The sequence below is a fragment of the Seriola dumerili genome, unplaced genomic scaffold (genome assembly GCF_002260705.1).
Source record: "Seriola dumerili isolate Sdu_G_001 unplaced genomic scaffold, Sdu_1.0 BDQW01000432.1, whole genome shotgun sequence".
Classification (NCBI taxonomy): domain Eukaryota; kingdom Metazoa; phylum Chordata; class Actinopteri; order Carangiformes; family Carangidae; genus Seriola; species Seriola dumerili.
In genome coordinates, this window is record NW_019174687.1 from 1,697,452 (window position 1) to 1,717,064 (window position 19,613).

Sequence of the window (19,613 nt, forward strand, 5' to 3'; positions counted from 1 at the left end):
AGCTGCTGGTAAAAACCTGCTGAACGTCTGGTTCATAAGTTATCAGAGAAACAATCAGAACAAAGGTTAGCATCAATCTCAGCTCCAGCTCTTCCCTGAGTCTCTGTCCTCCGTACAGCGTCGCTCAAACACTGACTTTAAATGTCAAACTGCTTTATTCAGTGTTTTTAACAGATAGAATCACCGGGTCTGTTTGATTTCCTGAACCACTGACACTGAAGCTGAAATGTGACGGAGAGGAGGTATTAAGTCTCAGGTATCTCAAAATCGTACTTTAAGTTTATATATTCATATCTTCACTGTGGCCTGAGTCCACGGAATTAAACTACAGGCTTTAATGTCTCTGTCACTTGGAAGGTGAACAGGGTGAACCAGGCACCTGTGGAGCATCACGCTGCTACTGGAAACACAAGACAAGACCCACAGCACAGTCACCCATTATACAATGCTCCTAATCAATATACTCAATATCCTATACAATATACTCAATATAATCAACAGATCTGGGTCACTCTGCAGTGGGGTCAGAATGTGGATCTTTTTCCAGGTCTGATAGAGCTTGAGGTGAGTGAGTCTCAGGTCGTCAAACATTTAGACCAGATGACTTTAACAAAGAGAATCATGTTATCTGAGAGGCTCCAAGCTCCAGACCCTGCAGTCAGCTGAGGACTGGAGGATGTCGAGCGCTGTCTCTGTGTGTGTGTAAACAGAGGGACCAGAGAAACCAGAGAACACATGGTGTCCTCACAGGTCGGGATCACAACAAATGTCTTTAATGATCAGACTCATGACACTTGACTTGAGAAAAAAGCCTTTAACAACATGGTGACTGCATCATCCTGGACCTGCAGCATCCTAAACCTGCAGCATTCTGGACCTGGAGCTGCAGCGTCCTGGACCTGGACCTGCAGCGTCCAGTGGACCTGGACCTGCAGCATCCTGGACCTGTTGCCTTGGGAACCTGAGCTCAGCTTGTCTTCAGCAACAACCCTGTTTTCCCACTGATGCATCAGATGTGAGGATAGAGAGCCTGGAGCTGCTGGTGGTGTTTCTTCCTCTGTAGAACCAGATTCCTCAGTCTGTTTTCAACACAAGGACTTTTACATCTTCTGTCTCACCACGTGATCCTGATGCTTCACTACAGAGCTGAATGTCTGACAGTCATCTGATGCCAAACTCAGTCCTTTGTGGTTCCTGATGAGGTCTTAGAGAGACAGTAGTAGTAGCAGTAACAACTCATACAGACAGGTTTGTTCTCAAGTGGCACACAGAAGCCATTTAATAGAGTTTGTGTCATTCACCAGTTCACCAAATGAAACTCACAAGTGGGTCCAGACCTGTTCTACAAGTACAGATCTCCACAGGGGAAACACTCATGTGACTTAATGATGACATGTTGGAGGCTGTATTCATATTTTCTTGTTGTTTCAGTAACACCACTGTCCTGACACTGATATATTAGTTCTCTCTTTGGCAACATTTGTGTAAATGAAACTTTCCCAAACAGACTGAAGCAATTTAATGTGAGTTCAACTTAAAAACCGGAGTTCTCCTGCTGCCTTCACAGTCGTTTGATGGATTTTAAAATGTGAGACCACCTGATTTAAGTTCACTGAACTGGAGAAAACAAGTCAAACAAACGGAAAATATGAGACTGAATCAACAACTGGTCAATGAGAAAAGCTTTACAGTGTCATATGCACATGAACAGGTAACATCATCAGGCCAATACCAGTCTGCTGAATCTGACTTGTGATGTTAGTACAAACAAAAAGAATACGAACATGTTCTTGCATAAGGCCTGATGAAACTGGAAAATGGAACTGGTGAAAAAATCCTTAAGACGTTCGGAACGAACTTCTGTTTGGTCGAGAAGGATCCGCCTCTCTGGACCAGAGCTGGGTATCAGTGGTTCTGGTTTCTACACAACTCATGTTTTCATCTGACAAAAGAGGCCGAATGTTTCAGGATTTAAATGTTTAAACACAAGCTGTTGTTCCAGAACTGTGCCTGAATAAAATCAGATGAATTCTGATTGAAATCTGGAATCTGAATCCTGAACTTTAACTGTGAGATGCCAACACGGTATCTCACAAACAACACACTTCTGTCTGTGTGTGAGACCCAGCCCTGTCCTTGACTGGCAGCTTTCATTTGGACTGACACCTGGAAAAGGGGGGATAGTTTCACCGTCTGTCACAGTCTCACAAACCTCCACATACAAGTGTGGCGTTCAGATGTAATGGGAGAGTGAGGCATCACCTGGAATGTGGAAGAAGAACTAAAGGTATGTTTTCTAACTTTAATCCCAGTACACCATGGTCCAAATCAGTCACAGCATGGTCAGCATGCCGGAACAGAATCATCAATCAACAAGAGAAACACATAACATGTGAAACACACAACTCCATCAGGCTCTGTAATGGGACACAAACAGTTTTCAGAGATCATCGTATGTTACTTCCTGGATTTGGATGCTAAGCTAAAAGCTATGCTAAAGCAGATCTCTGGGTGTATTTATGTGAGAAACATACATTCATGGAGTAAAGGTCTCAAATGGTACATTCATTAAAGGACTGCCAAAAAAAAATGAGGGATCAGGTGACAGGAAGTCAATAAGCTCACGTCCTGCTTGTGCATCAGCAGGCTAAGGTGCAAAACTATGTCCTGAGCTCAAATCTTTATAACACAGGAATAATGGGTTTATGATAATCTAATACGTCTCTCAACATGAAAACCTGAGGAAGTAGAAAATAAAAGTCCTTTAGAAAGTTCAACTGTTCTCTTTGGATGGAATGATTGTGTCCGCTGCAAGAAAATGATAGAAGACAGACAGCAGTTTCAAAGCTTGTGTAAAAAACGTTCTGATTAACAGATAGAAACAAGAGACGAGTCCTGAGCTCCAGAGGTGCAACAAAAGGCAAAGTAGAAAACTTAGAGCTGCTACTTTTACTGTCCAGAGACAAACTGAGGTCAGTCAGAGAGCTGCTCATCTGTGACTGTAGTTGTATCATGAAACGACAAAGGATCCAGGAAAAGCTGCAGCCACAGATGCATTTTATATGACTGAACTAAAGACCTCATTAAAAATGTTTTCAGTTTAATGTTTTTTAAGATCAACATTTTCTAGCTCACTCCAATTTAAAGCTTCATCCTGGATGGGCACAGAGGTTTATTGCAAACCTCAAGCTACTTCCTGAGCTGCCAAAATCCAGCTCCAAGGAGGCACCTGTAAGGTCAGGGTTTGGGTGGTGGAGCAGAGTTAAGCTGCATGTCATTGCTAAATGTTTTGTTTAATAGGCTAACTGCTGAGCTGCTGTTACTGGTGAGCTAATCACAGCTAACTCTAGGATAACCCCTGGAGATTCTCCCTGCTGTTCTGTTTACTCCCTCCTGGTCTGTTGTTCACTGTTGTACACAGTGTTTAATAAAAAGTTTAATAAAAGAGAAAAGAAAATCAGCTTGCTAACATCCTTTAGCTCGTTAGCTTAGCTTGGTTACTAATGGAACAATAAGATCACACAGTTTATTTGTATCTGTAGAATTAACTCCTGTTTCACAACTGTGAGCAAACAGTTTTTACTCCGAGGATTTTAAATAAAAGTGAAGGGTGCAACACAACTAATGAGCTACGAGCTATTTCCTTTATGGACTCTGTAGCTCTCTGTCCCCTAAAAGGTTAATGCTGTCAGGACAACCAGCTGTTGGTGGAATCAACTTTGAACCTCGAGGGGCAAAAAAATCTTGTGGATTTCCTTTGTACTATGGAGTAGTGGTGTCTCCATGCAGCATTTCAATGGCTAAATTTTACCCCAACACTGACTGCTGTGTTTTAATTTTTTTTTATGACATCTGCAACCAGCACAGATGACCTGACTGAGGTTTAATCTTTGTTTCATGTTGCAAGATTTACTTACACACCAGAGGAAGTTGTAAATAAAGTTTGCAGAAGCTCTATCTATTAACACAGTTTCTCAGTGTTAACGCTGAGCAGCAAGCCCCCACTTCAAATATGTCACACCACTTAGGGAATGTGAAAAACTAAGCTCTAATCTTCACTCTATTAAAAACATATAGAAAACATTTTCTCCAGTGTAATCACAACTACCCGTCTCTACCAAACCATAGAGATGATTTGATTTTGTGGCTCTAATGACTTGGCAGCACAGGGGTGGGGGAGGGGGCATTCCTCAGCTGGTAGAGCAGGTTGGGCACTGATCCCTGGATTGGCAGGAAGAACCGGCATAAAAACCTTTGCCAATTCAAATATGCAGATGGTACCACCTGTCACTGCAGCGGCTGAAACACAACAATGATCTGGCAGCACACACTGACATTAGTGTCTGCAGCGCTGACATGATGACAAGAAGTTTGTGAAAAGAGTCGCCAATATGCAGATGATGTGATGGTGTCTGTGTGTGACCTGCAGTTGGTTGCCGTTAATGGAAATTCACATAAATTCTGGTATCATAACATGAACAAATAAAGACCAGCAGGTACAGGTCTTACACCAGTCAGCTGTTCAGTTTCTCTGTTTAACAGAAACACCTGATTCATTTCAGTTTCTCCTCCTGACTGATGTTAAACATGTCTGACATGTTGTTGTACTCACCACATGTTCACATCTACTGATCTAATTAGAGCATAACGCTAAATTTATCAAGGCATCAGGTAAACATGGAGGAAGTTTAGAGTTCACTTCACTGGGCAGCAGGAAGCAAGTAAGACTTTCTAATTTAATCAAGATAAAAGTCCTGGTTCTCTCTGCTACTGTGGTAAAATAAAGGCGATTTCAGAAGAAAACTCACAATGTGCTGAATATTACAATTATATATTGAACATACAAATATATTAAAATTACTTCCTCAATCAGATTCAAACCCACATGGATCCTTCAGCACCAAACCAGCTGGATGAGCCACTTCCTTCAGATTCAGCTTGAACTGTACAGTCCTTCTGACTGCATGTTTGAGGGTGTAAGTGACAGACAGGTGACCTCCCCCCTTTTCATCATCATCATCATCATCATCATTATCATCACATTTCAATGAACCAACATCACAGACTATTTCATGAACCAGCAGCTGCTGATCAATCAGTCTTCTGTTTTTCTCTCAAGGTTTCAGGGGACAAATTAAAATTCCTCGGGTTGATTTTTAAAAAGTGCTGGGTCTACAGGTGATGACAGGTGGTGTTCAGGCATCGTTCCCACTCATACATACATAAATAAGTTGGCATACATTCAGCAGTAATGTTTCAGGATATTTTCTCACACAGGGTGACTGGGAGTTACTGCGGGACACTTCAGACCATCATCTTCTTCTAGAAACAACAAGTTGTTTCTCAGCTGAACAGTCATTCCAGCTGCTGTTCCAGTAGTTTTTCAATTTCACACCACTTCCTGTTTTGGTCCATGTCATATTTACAACAACGGTTACAAATAATCTATAGTCTGTGTGTTTGTGTGTGTGTGTGTTGCATGTCCATGAACAATTAAAACATATTAAAATCACTGTCTTTAGGCATTGCAATTCACTCTTCCTATAAAGTGTCTGTCTGTCTGTCTGTCTGTCTGTCTGTCTGTCTGTCTGTCTGTCTGTCTGTCTGTCTGTCTGTCTGTGTGTGAGAGAGAGTATGTCTAAAGCATGTAAGGTGCAGGTAGGCAGCTCTGTGATGATGGGACAAGCTGAAGAGCACGGACAGTCAAGCCAGCGACTGACTGGTGGTACCAAATGTTCGTCTGTTGACCAGCGCGGCGGGGGGGGCACACGGTGTGACCCTTTTATTCACTCACACGAAAAAACAAAAAGGGGCTTCAGGTTCAGTTCCAGGTCCAGACTACAGGTGGATTCTTCAGGTGCAAATGGTACATCATTTATTCAAGGCCTTTTTCTAAGTGTTACCTGGATGCTGGGATTGGAGGAGGAGACTAATAGCTGAGGGTGGCGGGGGGGGAGGGACCTTTTGGACCTGGACAGCAGTTGGGCTGGAAGTGTCGGCCTCTCCCTGTGTGGGAGTGTGTGGCACTGAGAGGGAGTGGGGACACTTCCTGTCAGGGTGATCGGCTTGCATTCCATTTAGCTGTGTTGTTCATGCTAGGCTGAGAACCAAAGCAAATGGCTGAGGAGTGAGTGTAGTTCTAGAGTCCACCTCTGGGTGGTTGAGGATGTCAGGGAGAGATGTCTCTCACAGAGTCTAAGTGATAATCCCACCTGTGGTTATTATTGAAGGAAGCAGTGGGAGCTCTGTGGCCGTCCTGCTGGGCTGTTTGTTCAAGTCTTCTAAGTTCTGAGCCCAGGCAGAGGCTCGTGCACTGGAAAAGGATTATGTAGGCATGAGAGTTCAAAACTCATCCTCGGTTCAGAGTTCGACGCCCGACTCGCTGGGTAATTCCTCGGTTAGGAGGCGGAGTTCCCTCCTTTGAATAGATTCTGGACCCAGGCGAGGGGCGTGGCCTGATGTCAGGAGTCATCATCAGTGTCCTCTATCAAAACCTTGGTGTCACGGGTCTTGGACCTGGAGGTGAGAAGAGAGACTGTGATTTAGACTCAGAAAACAAACTGTCACCTCCAAACTTTACATTAGAAAAGCTGCTGTGCTTCCATATGACCTGAAGCTACCAATCACAACAAAGAGCAGATGTTACACAGTATACTTAGAATGTACAATGGGAGAATGTGAGTGGTTTGGTGTGAGGCTGATATTAAAAACATGAGGGAGACAACAAAAATAATTTCAAAATAAAACCATCATGAAATCATAAATAGAAAAAAGAGTCCAAACAGTCATTTTAGGGGAAGATCATGAAATTTATAGTGTTGAATTACTACTACTACTACTACTACTAATAATAATGATAATGAAAATAATAATAATTATGATGTAGAGTTTCAAAGAGAAGGGTGTCAGACTTCAGCCTGTGGTCATCAGTAAAACAGTAGGTAGTTAAAGACAAGCCAACAGCACAGGTTTGACTATTTCACTGAACACAGTGACAGTAAAGTTTGTGTTAAATGTATCACACAGTAGATCAGTTTTTATATTATGTCAATTAGACCTGAAAAATAAATGTACTAACTTACACCAGAGCTTTACTGTCCCATGTTTACAGTTCTTCATCCACATTCATTTCAGTCAGTCACACAATAAAACAACAGTGTGACTATATCAGCATCATCACTATCACTGTGGTTCAGAAATAACACCGTCATCTAAAGACATGTTTTCTGTTGAGCCATTTCAATAGTAACAACTTTAGCAGCCCATCTCATTGCATGTTATTTAAAGATTTTAATATAAAGCTAGCTAACTAGCAAAAACATTAACTAATCTCTTGAAAAGTGTAACAGCCACCAACTCTGCCTGTGTCACATGGGATGTTTCTTGTTAGCTCGAGATAACAGACCCTGTTAAGAGATTTGTGCCATCGATTTTTCAGTATAAAATGAGCTTCCAGCTGTGTGGGGACACACCATTATTTTCAGCCTCTCATTAGAGTTGACATGACCTCTGCCTTCTGGGTTGAAAGCTTTGCCTTAAAATGTGTTTCACTTATAATGAAATGAATGAAAATTCACTTATAAAATCTTAGATCTTGAATAAATTCCTTCATGTTGTCCTCAATCATTTTCTCTTGGTGTTGCTGTAAAGACTCACTGCGAGGCGAGTCGTGGTCTGCGTAGACTCATGCTGTAGCTCCTCTTCCAGCTCTTCTTGCCCTGCCGGTTCCTGACTCCATCCTCCTGGTCCATCATCTGCTCCAGCAGCGTCTGGTCGTCTGCGTTGAGCGGAGCCACGCTGATGTCTCGGACGGCCCTGAACTCACCACAGTTGTTCAGATGTTCGTTCTCCAGGCGGAAGAAGTTCCACACAAAACGCCTTAGAAGAACAAACAGAGCAGTCAGAGGCTGATTTATTCACATTTTCATATGGAGGGTCATGTTTGCAAATATTGTCTTAAGAGATTTTGTGTTTAGATGACATTTAAATGTTTATTTCAGCCATTATTTATATTTATACATAGTATTCCAGTGTGTCAAACATACAGAGACCAAAAGAGAAAGTAAGAAAAAAGTAAATAAAAGACTTTCACTGCTACATTTATGCAATTAGAATGATCTTATCATATTTATTTATCACCATTTACCAAGTGAACAAGACATTCTTAGTTCATCCACAGGTTTAACTCTTTGACAGATATGCATCTTCTTTTTACATTGGTCCTTACCCTCGTCTTTTTTGAGTGGGAGTAAATGATTTTGTGCTTTCTACATTATCTGTGCAGTTTTAAAGTCAAAGCAGATCATGAAAGTTTAAAGCATATGAATGAATAAATAGTGGGTTGGTTGGTTCATAATGATCTGATTGACTGTAAATTGAGTTTGTGTTTGTTTCTCCATGTCTCCACACAATAAGTCATGTATGGTAATATGAGAGAGCAGTATAATATATGTAGTGATTTCTGGTTTAAAATGTGTTGCAACACTGCAACAGTTTTAGCTCATTTTGTCTTTACATCGTTTATTTGTGGCTTTCAACATAATTTATGATCAATAACGACACCCAGAACCATACTTAGTTTGACTTAAATTAAATGATAACTTGTTAGTATCAAACCATGTCTTATCGTTTTCAATTCTCCATCCACTGAATTCAGAAGCTGTTCCAAACTCTTCCCGGAGCAGTATAAATAAAACAAATGTGTGTTAACAGGCAGAGTTTGGTCATTTATTTTTGTAACTGATATAAAGCAGCTGTGAGTTTCTGAATGTTAATAGGACAAAACAAACTATTTAAAGACTTCTCACTGGTTCAATTTGTAGAATAATCTACATAAAAAATGAAAAGAATAACTCTGTTTTCTCTTTGTCTCATTCTATTATTTACTGTTGTGATCTTCACCAGATCCACATGCACAGCTTTGCAGGTTCAGATAAGAGTAACTTAATCCTGTGTAAACTCTGTACAAGACGAGCAGAGTGTAAAGACTGGAGGAAGAAAAACAACAGCAGGAAGAAGAGACATGGATGAAATAATAAAGTGGTGGTGGTGGCGGTGGTGTACCTAAAGACCTCCATCGGGGCGAGAACAGTCGCTAGTATGTCAGAGATGCCATGCAGACCAGAGACTGTGCTGAGGGTGACGGTTAAAGTCCATGAGAACCGCAGCAGCACGTCCTCCACTATAGCACTGTAGTAATAGGCCTGAGGGAGAGAGAACAGGAAGAACACATCAGACCTGACCAGAGTTCAACTGCGTCTCAGCCCGTCCCCTCCACAACATGGACACGTACCTTATGAGGGTAGACTATCTCCTCCCTCAGGAACGTGTTCTCCCCTGCGTTGCGGTCAAACAGACCCCAGTCCATCTTCAGATCCCAGACCAGTGTGTAACAGGAGCTGACCACCAAACAGCTGATGTACAAGTAGAAGAAGATTTGGGCATCATCGTGTTTCTCAGCTGCGGAGGAGAGAGGGAGGGAGGGAGGGAGAGAGAGAGAGAGAGACATGAGGTCAGATTTATATGTGTAAAAATGGAAACATCAGTCAAAGATGTTTGTTTTCTAATGATCCAGACACCTGGGTTTTCCACCGCCAGAGCACCTTTAACTTCTCTGATGATGAGAAGCTCAGACTGATTTAAAATCTCTGCTCTTTCTGTCTGTTAACCAGCTGTTACTTCAGCCTCTGACACACAACAGGAGAAGCTGCTCCATACTGAACATACAGAGAAACAAAGAGAAACACTGACGCCTGGGAAACAACATGTTACAGTCTACTCAGCTGTCACTTAGAGCTGGTGACTGCAGTAAACACGTTTACCCTGCAGGGAGCACCGTCACACCCTGGACTCAGCTCCGCCCAAGATGACTGTGATTAGTTTAGAGAAATACAAACCAGAGCGTTTCTTCCTACTAATGGTGCTGTGAAAGTAATAGAAGATGGTTGGTTTATCATTTCAATACCAAAATGTGGAGTTGAAGTTATTAGTTGAGCATTCATTCATTCTTTTCTCCTGTGACGTTGATGCATCATTAGCAGTAAATGTGTTGCAAAGGCCCGCTGATCTCCTCATCCTGTTAAAGAGGTTATCTGAAAGTCAAGGTGTTGCATGAGGGTTGAGTTCTTAAGTAACTTTAGATGTCTTGCATTCAAGCACATATGTGTAAGTAGTAGATATGTAAATGTAGGTCTTGTGGTTGGTTGCTATTGGTTGTAAACATAAGGTGATGTGTATCTTGACCAATCTGTGTTCACTTCTTTATCCCATGTTCTTGTTCTATAAAAGGTTACTCGCACTCTGTGTTGTTTGGACAAGGAATGATTATACTTCCCAACTTTGTGTGAGCCTTGTCCCCTTATTGATCAATAATAATCTTTTTTACTCATCTTCAGTCAGTCAGTGTCTGTGTTTGTATTTCTGTGCTTATGTCCAGTGATTCACCACAATACACCACCACAGTACAGCCAGAACTTCCTCCAGCTCTGACACAGGTATTCAACCAGAGGGCTGCATGAGAAAACTGGTCGAACACCTGACCGTAAAAAACAAGATGACCCGTCACATAGCAACAAATATATGGTAAATTCAACCTAAAAGCTGAATTCAGCATTTATACAACAGAGTGACATGACCTGTTTAATTTTGATGGACCAGCAAAGAGAGGAATTACAGCTAATGGCTGAACGCCAGAAAAGTAAAAGAAGAAAGACTGGCGTTAACATCTCTGCAGAAAATGCTTTTTCCAACTGTGACTTTGAATCTTGATGTTTCCTTATTTATTTTTTCACTCCACTGTTGAACTGATGAAACTCTACTGTAACAAGAATTTATCAAGACGACAGGAACAGGAAAGAAGTAAAATGTTCATCTTCCTAAACTGCCTGGGTGCTCTTTATATTCCAATAAAGCTTTATCCTGAACGCAACAAACATGTGCAGTGCACACGAGTCTCCGCCCTACCTTTGTGCGTGCTGTAGAGAGCAGCGAAGGTGACGACAAAGAAAGATGTGGAGTATTTCCCTGCATTGACCAGGTGAGGGAAGGCCCGCTTGGTGTCACGGTAACGCCGCAGACACTGGACGAAGCGGAACCACGCAGGAAGACACTGGATGACGGCACGGACGCCGTAGGAGTAGGAGTTGCACACGTCTCTACCTGTAAAAACATGACACGCAATAAGATGTGAGTCTGTCATCACGGGATCAGCTGTCACAGCAGTGTTTCATCTCAGCCTCACCTTCACTGCTGATGAGCCCGTCGTGTTTCTTCCAGTCCAGTTCGAAGCTGTAGAAACAGATCATGTACTCCAGGTCCATCAGAACCACCACTAGAGAGTTCAGCTGGTCGGCGAGCCAGAAGTCTGCGAAGCCCACACGATGGAACGGAGCCGTCACCACGCGAAACTGTGGAGGAAGACCAAGTGAGGAAGTGCCTCAGCCACTAACACTAACACCATGGCCAGGATCAAGAAGACCCAACAGCAGCTCCATCCCCTCCAGAGGCTCGAGCAGGCCAGCCCACCCATCACCTCCTTCTACAGGGGCGCCACCCACACTGTCCTCATCTACTGCACCACTGCCGAACAGAAGCAGCTGAACGGGACTGTGAGACCAGCAGGGATGGAGCACCTGCATCAGGACCTCCAGGTTCTTAAACAGCTTCATACTCCAGCCTGTGAGGATCATCAACACTCTTGCCCCCCCATCATCAACTCGTAATTATAAGAAGAGATCCTGTAATTCTCGTAATTATGAGAAAACTTGAAAGGTGTAAATCAGTTTTTCGATTGCTGGTTTGCTGGTTTTTGATTTCAAACAGAAAAACGGAGCAAACGAGCCATATTTCTGTTTTTCCAGTGTCCATGAACATTGAATATCAAGTATTAAAAATGTATTATTTATGAGATTTTTCTCAGACTTTTCTCATAATTGCAGGATCTTTTCTTATAATTACGAGATACGAGATCCCTGCAGGTCTCAAAGATCTCGTAATTATGAGATAAGTGCACTTCCATGTGCAAGAGACAGTGACAATGAAGAAATCTAATCTAATCTAACATCTTCTTTGGTTTAAATCACTTCCCACCAACAGTCAGTCCTAACCTCACTGACTTTTATGACCTGCCTGTTGCTTTATAGAATCATCATCTTAGTTTAAAGACAGGGACACTCTTTTCCAGAAATGTTAGATAGTTAAATTTATGCCAAACAATTGAAACATCTTTGTGAACAATAAAGACTGGGATTCACTGAATCAAAAACCAAACAATATGAAGCCTGTATGAGTGAGTGGAGTTACCAGGAGCTTGAGCAGCCAGAAGCGTGACTTGTAGTAACACGTCTTGAAGGGGTTGATGAGGAAGAGGAAGAACAAGCCGTACAGAGCAAGAGGGTTGGCCTGCATCGGCACCAGGATACTGTCACTGAAGAGACACGACAGCAGGCTGACGCACCACAGCACCCCCAGCATACCTGCAATCTGCACACACACACACACACACACACACACACACACACGCACAGAGAGAGAGAGAGGGAGAGACTCAGACATCTCCATCAGACTCATGGTGAAGCTGACGGGTAACACACTCTGTCACTGTGACCTGAGTGTCTTCAGCCATTTGCTGTGTGTGTGTGTGTGTGTGTGTGTGTGTGTGCTCAGACCTCAAACAGATGTTGGTGTGACAGGTTGTTTCTGGGGTTGAGTTCAAATATGAGAACATGGTTAACTCCTGCCTGTCTCCAGCCGTAGGTGTTGATGCCTGGAAGAAAAACATACAGACAGTCAGTCAGTCAGTCAGTCAGTCAATCAGTCAACAAGTGTATGTGTGTGTGTGTGTGTGTGTACATGTGCATACCTAACAGGAAGAGGAATTCTATCAAGAGGAATCCTCCTCTGTAGATCCGGACCATAGGCCAAACATCAGCACTACGGATCACCACCGCTCCTGATGATAGGGAGAGAGAGAGAGAGAGAGAGAGAGAGAGAGAGAGAGAGAGAGAGAGAGAGACAGATAGAGGGAGAGAGAGGGGAGTAAAAAAGACAAATGAAAGAAGAGCAGATTTTTCAGACTGTTTATACTTTTATACTGTTTTCATATAATGTAATGTTTGTTAAATACTTAAATACTAATATTAGTAATTGAGTAGGAAAGAGGTGTCGTTTCTGTTATTACAACGTTTCGGTTATGAGTTATTGAGTTATTACTTTACAGAAGTATATTTATCTCATTATCACAGGATAATGAGCTTTGTTATCTTGAGATAACTGGATAAAGAAATATGTACGAGTACTGCTTTTCTGGGCTTCCGTACTGATGGGACCAACACATTACAAATACATATCTGGTCTGATTCACTTGATCATCCAAAGTTTCAGACCTAGGAATCCCACAATGTTATTAGATGCTTGGATGTTTGTGTGTGTGTGTGTGTGTGTGTGTGTGTTACCTGTAATGACTACAGTAACCATTAAGACGAGGAAAACTCCACAGTAAAGTCCCACTCGAAAGGTGGTCCAAGCAGGAGCAGGCTGCAGGTACAGAGACACACAGAGTCAACAATATGACATGATGAGGACATGATGAATACATGATGAGAAAATGATGAGGACATGATGAAGATATGATGAAGATATAATGAAGACATGATGAGGACATGATGAATACATGATGAAGACATAATGAGGACATGATGAGGACATGATGTCTAGTGATGGGATCCGTCAACATGTTGACATTATGACCCCTGAGTACTCCCCCTGATTACTCAGTAGTCATGGCTACATTACTACAGTACTCATTAGTTATGGGTGGGACCACACCCATTCCCAGCCAGCTGCAGTCACGACTTTAATGCAGATGTCACAGATGTGATCAGAACAAGGGCCTCAGTGTATAAGGGCATTATGCTGCTGCTGTTCTCCTCTTTTATTTCATTACATCTTCAAACACACTGTATCGTTTCATCATAGATTTAATAACATCATTTGCTTTGGCAACAATGTAAACTCAACATTTATATCAGTAAAGCTCATTCGATTTGAAGGGGCTGTGTTTGGAAAGACAGAGGTTAAAGAGAGATGTAAATGTAATAAAAAAGAAGAAATAAAACATAAAAACAAAGAAAAAAAAAGAGAGAGATGGTTTCTCCCCAACCCTTCTCAATGATCACCTTTAAAGACTGTGTCTACTGGGAGGAGCATCCTCGTTTTAATGCTTGAAAATGATCACTGTTACCTAATTTAAATGGGACGTTTGGTTTGTTATTTTGTGACTGTAAACGTTTTGTGGGTGAGAGTTTTTTGTGCAATGAGGTGACAACAGGAACGAGTGAGTGAGAGTGAGTGTGTGTGTGTGTGTGTGTGTGTGTGTGTGTGTGTGTGTGTGTGTGTGTGTGTGTCTGACCTGTGCAGCTCCCAGTGGAGGCACCCTCAGCCTCTTCATGGCCCTCTGTCTGTCACCACCTTCCAGCTCTGTTGTGACCAGAGCCTGAAACACACACAGAGGTTTGAGTGTCGTCCTCTTCCTCTCTGATATGTTAGCAGGATTGTACTTAGCTACAGCCATGCTAATGAAGTGAATATGAGCAGGATGACACGTACAGTACAGGCCTTAACTGAGTCATGTGACTGTATATCTATACATATGTGTGTGTACCTCAGTCTCAGAGATGAGCTGTGTGATCTTCTTGCAGGTGTAAAATGGAGCCACTTCAACATGGGCCACCCTCCAGTCAGCCCCCCTCGATGTCTCCAGAATCTTATCATGCTTCTTCAGGATCTTCCTGAAACCTGTGAAGTTCAGGTTCTACAGAGAACCAGAGAACCAGAGAGAGAGAAAGAGAGAGCGAGAGAGATTATTATAATTAGTAGTAGTAGTATTATAGTAGACCTATAATACAATGATTACTGTTCTTTTAACTTATTCATTCTATTTTACTTCATAGATTATACGTGTGTATGTATGTATTTTTCCTGATATCATTATTATACTGTCTGTAACGCTTTGGAAATATTGTCCACCTCACATTCATGTCAATGAAGTATACTGAATTGAGAGAGAGAGAGACAGAGAGAGAGAGATGTTTAATGAGAAGAATCAGATGTGTCCAAAGCAGCTGATTGAACAGACTTGAAAGATGTGAGACAGTAAAAGAAGGAGGGACAGAGCTCTGCATGTGGTCTCTGCATGTGGTCTCTGCATGTGGTCTCTGCATGTGGTCCAGCTGGGACTGAATGTACTGTATAAAGTGGGGTAACACTGTAAACACCCTAGTCCATCTAGTGACGGGATCACAGTGGCAGAGACACCCGTCACTGTGTCGATGTTCTGACCTCCGACTACACAGTAGCCATTACTACATCATTACATGATTCTCAGTACTCATGGGTCGGACCACACCCAGCTTCCAACACAGCTTTCGTTTTGATCTCAGCTAATAGTGGCTGTGGCTCAGGAGGTAGAGGAGGACGTCCACTAATCTGAACATGTCTGCACTGCAAAATACTGTAGTGATAAATGATTACTATGTTGTGTATATGAACATAGGAGCTGCTGTTTAACTTGCTCTTGTCTTTTCAACATCTTGCCAACAGATGAAAATTTGCCTTCTTGGCTCATTTACAGTTCTTTTTAATAAGCGTTGTCCCTGTCAAAATAAAATTGTTGATTTTATTCTGACAGGGACAAAATCTGTTATGTTCCCCAATGATGACCGAGGGGATGAGTGGAACAAACAATGTGGAAACTGGAAAACTGAATCCCTTTGATTGTATTTTTATTGTGTTGTGCTGAGTTGTGTGTGAATGTGCACCTGGTAGTTCTGCAGCAGTATGAGGCTGAGGTAGAACTCGGAGAAGGCCAGCTGCAGGTCCTTTATGTTTCTGTGTTTGCATCGCTCCTGCTGCGACAGGGCGAACACCGTCTTCCTCCTCCTCAGGCCCCGGGCGTTAGCCGAGCTCTCTCTCTGGGCGTCCAGCGAGGACTGCAGCTCGTTCTGCAGCGTGGCGAATCGCCGCTGAGCCTCAGCCAGCTTCTCTGAAGGGGGAGTGGGAAACAGAGGGAAACTAGTTTAAAGACAGAGAGGAAACAGCCACAGAACAGGTGCACTCACTGAGCACATTATTAGGAACTCAGTTCCTCAGTTCTTCACGTCATGGATCCATGTTGATATGAATGCATCACATCACTTCTGCAGATTTGTCAGCTGCACATTCATGCTGCCAATCTCCTGTTCTACCACATCCCAAAGGTGTTCTACTGGATTCAGGTCTGGAGCCTGTGGGGGTCACTGAAGTTCACTGAACTCACTGTCATGTTGATGAAAGCAGTTTGTGACATGGAGCATGATTCTGCTGGAAGGAGCCATTAGAAGATGGTGAACTGTGGCCATGAAGGATGAACATGGTCAGCAACAATCCTCAGACTGAAACAGTCAGACCATGATTGATTGGTATTAAGAAGAGAACATTCCCCACACCATCACACCACCACCACCAGCCTGGGCTGTTGACACAAGGCAGGTTTGTCCATGGACTCTGTCTCTTACTCTATCATCTGCTGGCTCAGTACAAATCCACATCCATCAGTCCAGGTCTTCAGCTGTCCAGTGTTGGTGAGTCTGTGTCCACTGCAGCTTCAGGTTGCTGTTCTTGGTGACAGGAAGTGAAACCTGACATTTCTCTGCTGTCTCCAGAGTAAAAACTCTAGAGACTGACGTGTGAGAAAATCCAGGAGATCAGCAGGTTGAGAAACACTCAGACCAACAATCATGTCACAGTCAAAGTCGCTGAGATATATTTTCCTCATTCTGATGTTTGACATGAACATGAACTGAAGCTCCTCACCTGTATCTGCAGGGTTTTATACACTGCTGCCACATGATTGACATGATTGGCATGATTGGATACGTATGAATAAGCAGGTATACAGGTGTTCCTAATAAAGTGCTCAGTGAGTGAATATGCCTGTGTGGTGTTCGTTGTATCTTTACCAGAGTAGAAGGTGTTGATCTTGGCCAGCTCTTTTTCACACGTCTGGAAGAACTTCTCCTCAAACTTGGCGTAGTACCTCTTGACTGTGTCCTCGTCTGTGACTGTGGGAAGAGACAAGGTGTTAGATCAGTGAACGACTGTTTGTCTCACAGCAACGACCAAACCTTACTGCACCTCAACGTAGATAGGAGAACAACAGGTGGGCAGACAGGGAAGGTGGAGGTGGGCATGGAGGACTGACTGACTGTATGTATGTATGGTACTGAGTGAGACCATGGCTGCAGTGGAAAAGTCTTTTTTTCTTAAGAAAGTTCAAACTGAGTGAAATGAGCAGAAGTCTCTGAGCAGCAGCCATGATCAGAGCTGCTCCACTTCTCTAGATGATGAGGAAAGGAGCCTCAGTGCTTCCTATCTTATCCCCTTTAGCAGAGGAAGCACCGGACCTTCCTTTATGAAAGGAAAGAAGAAGATGCCGTCCCACAATTCCTTGCTGCAGCAACATTTCAAGTGACACACCGTTGTAGTTTCACCTCAGCAGACCCACGTAAATGTAGAAACATCAGAGCAGCTGTTTTATGTTTGTGACTCGATCCAGAACTGATGGAAATCCTTGTCTGATCCACTGAAGCCCAAATCCATAAATATAGATTTATTCTCTTCCAATCAGGACTCATGAAGAACAAACAGGTTGAATCTATAGTAAACAATATCATCATCATAACAAAATACTGTAGTCTATACATAAATGTTGTTTCACTAAATCCTCTCATTGTGTAAAGCACTAAAACGAATTTCTCCCCTAAGCAAATGTATAGAAATGTCAAAAACACCTATGAAACTATAAACTTGTGTCTGAATATAATTTACTTTAACCTCTTGCTCAGTTCCTCATTTCTATTTAAATATTATTTCAATGGCTCAACTTTCTCTATTTGTATATTATTGTATTGTTTCAACGTTTCAGTCCTGTTGGTTTTGTTGGTTAGGAGAGGAGGATTTAGTCTCCTTTAGTTATAAATAAAGTTAGTGAAAAAAAAACCTAGTGTCAGTGCAGTCAGATTGTTTTCCTGCTCGGCCAGCAGATGGAGCTGTGACACAGCAGCAGGTCGTCCAGTGGTTTCTGTGAGAGTTGACATGTTTCAACCCTCCAGCTGTGACAGACATTCGATATTTCTGTTTGTGGATCTGAGACCGTGCTGCGTTCACTAATCCAGTGTAGACAAATTATATTTCTAATTTAACTTAATTCCACTTTGACAAGAAATAAACACTTCATGAAAAACAAAAAATTTGCCAAGAAAATGTTTTTAACATTGTTGACTAATATTTGATATTGGCACACTGACCTTCCAACACATTAACCACAGATATATCATTAAATAAAACTCAATACACTTTTATTCATCACTGCAAGAGGAACTGTACACAACAGTGACCAGGCCAACACAGACACAGCTGAAACAACCAAATGCTGAAGCTAAAGACTTTATGTGGGACTCTGGGAATATGTCGCACTTAGAATAACTATTATTCCTACTAGCAGGTAGAGCACACTGATGTCCTGATGCCAGTGGTTCAATATGCTCATTGATTTCTTCATGATTAATTGGTCAGAATAAGAAATCCCTCTGTTTGACTCCAATAATCACTGAACAACACAATACAACACTGTTCAGGCTGTTTCTGCCCCTCACTGACAGACGGTAAAACCAGGCAAAGGAAATCTAAGGTTAAAAGATTCCAGATAAAAGACTGATGAAATGATTTAGAAAAACTGGACTGTTTGTTTTTGAAAAAGCTGCACCCTTTGATTGACAGTTATCTGACTGTTGTAGCTGGCTGTCAAACATTGTGCTCATGTTCTTGTAATGCTGGAATCAAACAATATATTTTTTCTCTTCAGATGGTCGATAGCCTTGTTTAAACAGAGATCCCGCTACGCTGCTGTAACCACACCCCACCCCACCCCACCCCCCATGTGATGTTAGATATGTCAGCTAGAGGAATCACAGGTGTAGCGTGTGACATAACATGGCTGGCGTCCTGTCCCGCCATGATGTCTCCTCCTCTTGACATGACTACAACACCTCGTCCTCATACAGGTCCTCCATAAACTACATTTCTGTCCTGTTTAAGGAACCAAATCTTTTGAAAACTGCACAATTGAGGATGTTTTAGAAATTATTCCTGACATCTGCCGTGACAGCGACTCTCCTGCTGCTCTGCAGAATTATCTTTATATTAAAAGTTATGTTTACTTGTTTTTTTTTTTTACACACTGAGAGGTTAAACTCTCCGCTCCTCCCACTGAGTCAGACGCTTTTTTTTTTTTTAGTTTTACCAGAATGCAGTCCTGTAATTTTCATCACTTTTGATCTCAACTATTTAAGAAGTCACGCCGGGACAGATTCTGGTAAACTCTAATTGAACAGTGGACATAGAGAACCTGTGTGTCCAACCACTAACATGTAGCCAGTGTCACGTCAACAGCAGCCAAACAACAGGCCGGGCAGGTGGTTTTGAGTCAGGCTGTGCACACTCAGTGATTCACTGTGTTTCAGACTGGCTGCTTTTAGACAAGACACCAAATTAACTCAATTGGAGTGTCCCAACCCCCC

At 42.4% G+C, this 19,613-nt stretch overlaps 1 protein-coding gene across 1 annotated transcript in view; it reads right to left on the reverse strand.

Moving 5' to 3' along the window:
- Positions 1 to 1,670: 1,670 nt before the first annotated feature.
- LOC111233823 (xenotropic and polytropic retrovirus receptor 1 homolog) overlaps positions 1,671 to 19,613 on the reverse strand; it is a 57,719-nt gene continuing 39,776 nt past the window's right edge. Inside the window, exons 3-16 of the mRNA XM_022761728.1 lie at positions 16,995 to 17,096; positions 15,816 to 16,039; positions 14,660 to 14,809; positions 14,408 to 14,491; positions 13,452 to 13,533; positions 12,860 to 12,949; positions 12,666 to 12,763; positions 12,301 to 12,480; positions 11,240 to 11,405; positions 10,963 to 11,157; positions 9,293 to 9,459; positions 9,064 to 9,203; positions 7,657 to 7,878; positions 1,671 to 6,516 (exon numbers count right to left, since the gene is read on the reverse strand). Coding sequence (XP_022617449.1) covers positions 6,462 to 6,516; positions 7,657 to 7,878; positions 9,064 to 9,203; positions 9,293 to 9,459; positions 10,963 to 11,157; positions 11,240 to 11,405; positions 12,301 to 12,480; positions 12,666 to 12,763; positions 12,860 to 12,949; positions 13,452 to 13,533; positions 14,408 to 14,491; positions 14,660 to 14,809; positions 15,816 to 16,039; positions 16,995 to 17,096 — 1,955 coding nt within the window. The 3' untranslated portion in view covers positions 1,671 to 6,461. The remainder of the gene's footprint in view (positions 6,517 to 7,656; positions 7,879 to 9,063; positions 9,204 to 9,292; positions 9,460 to 10,962; positions 11,158 to 11,239; positions 11,406 to 12,300; positions 12,481 to 12,665; positions 12,764 to 12,859; positions 12,950 to 13,451; positions 13,534 to 14,407; positions 14,492 to 14,659; positions 14,810 to 15,815; positions 16,040 to 16,994; positions 17,097 to 19,613) is intronic.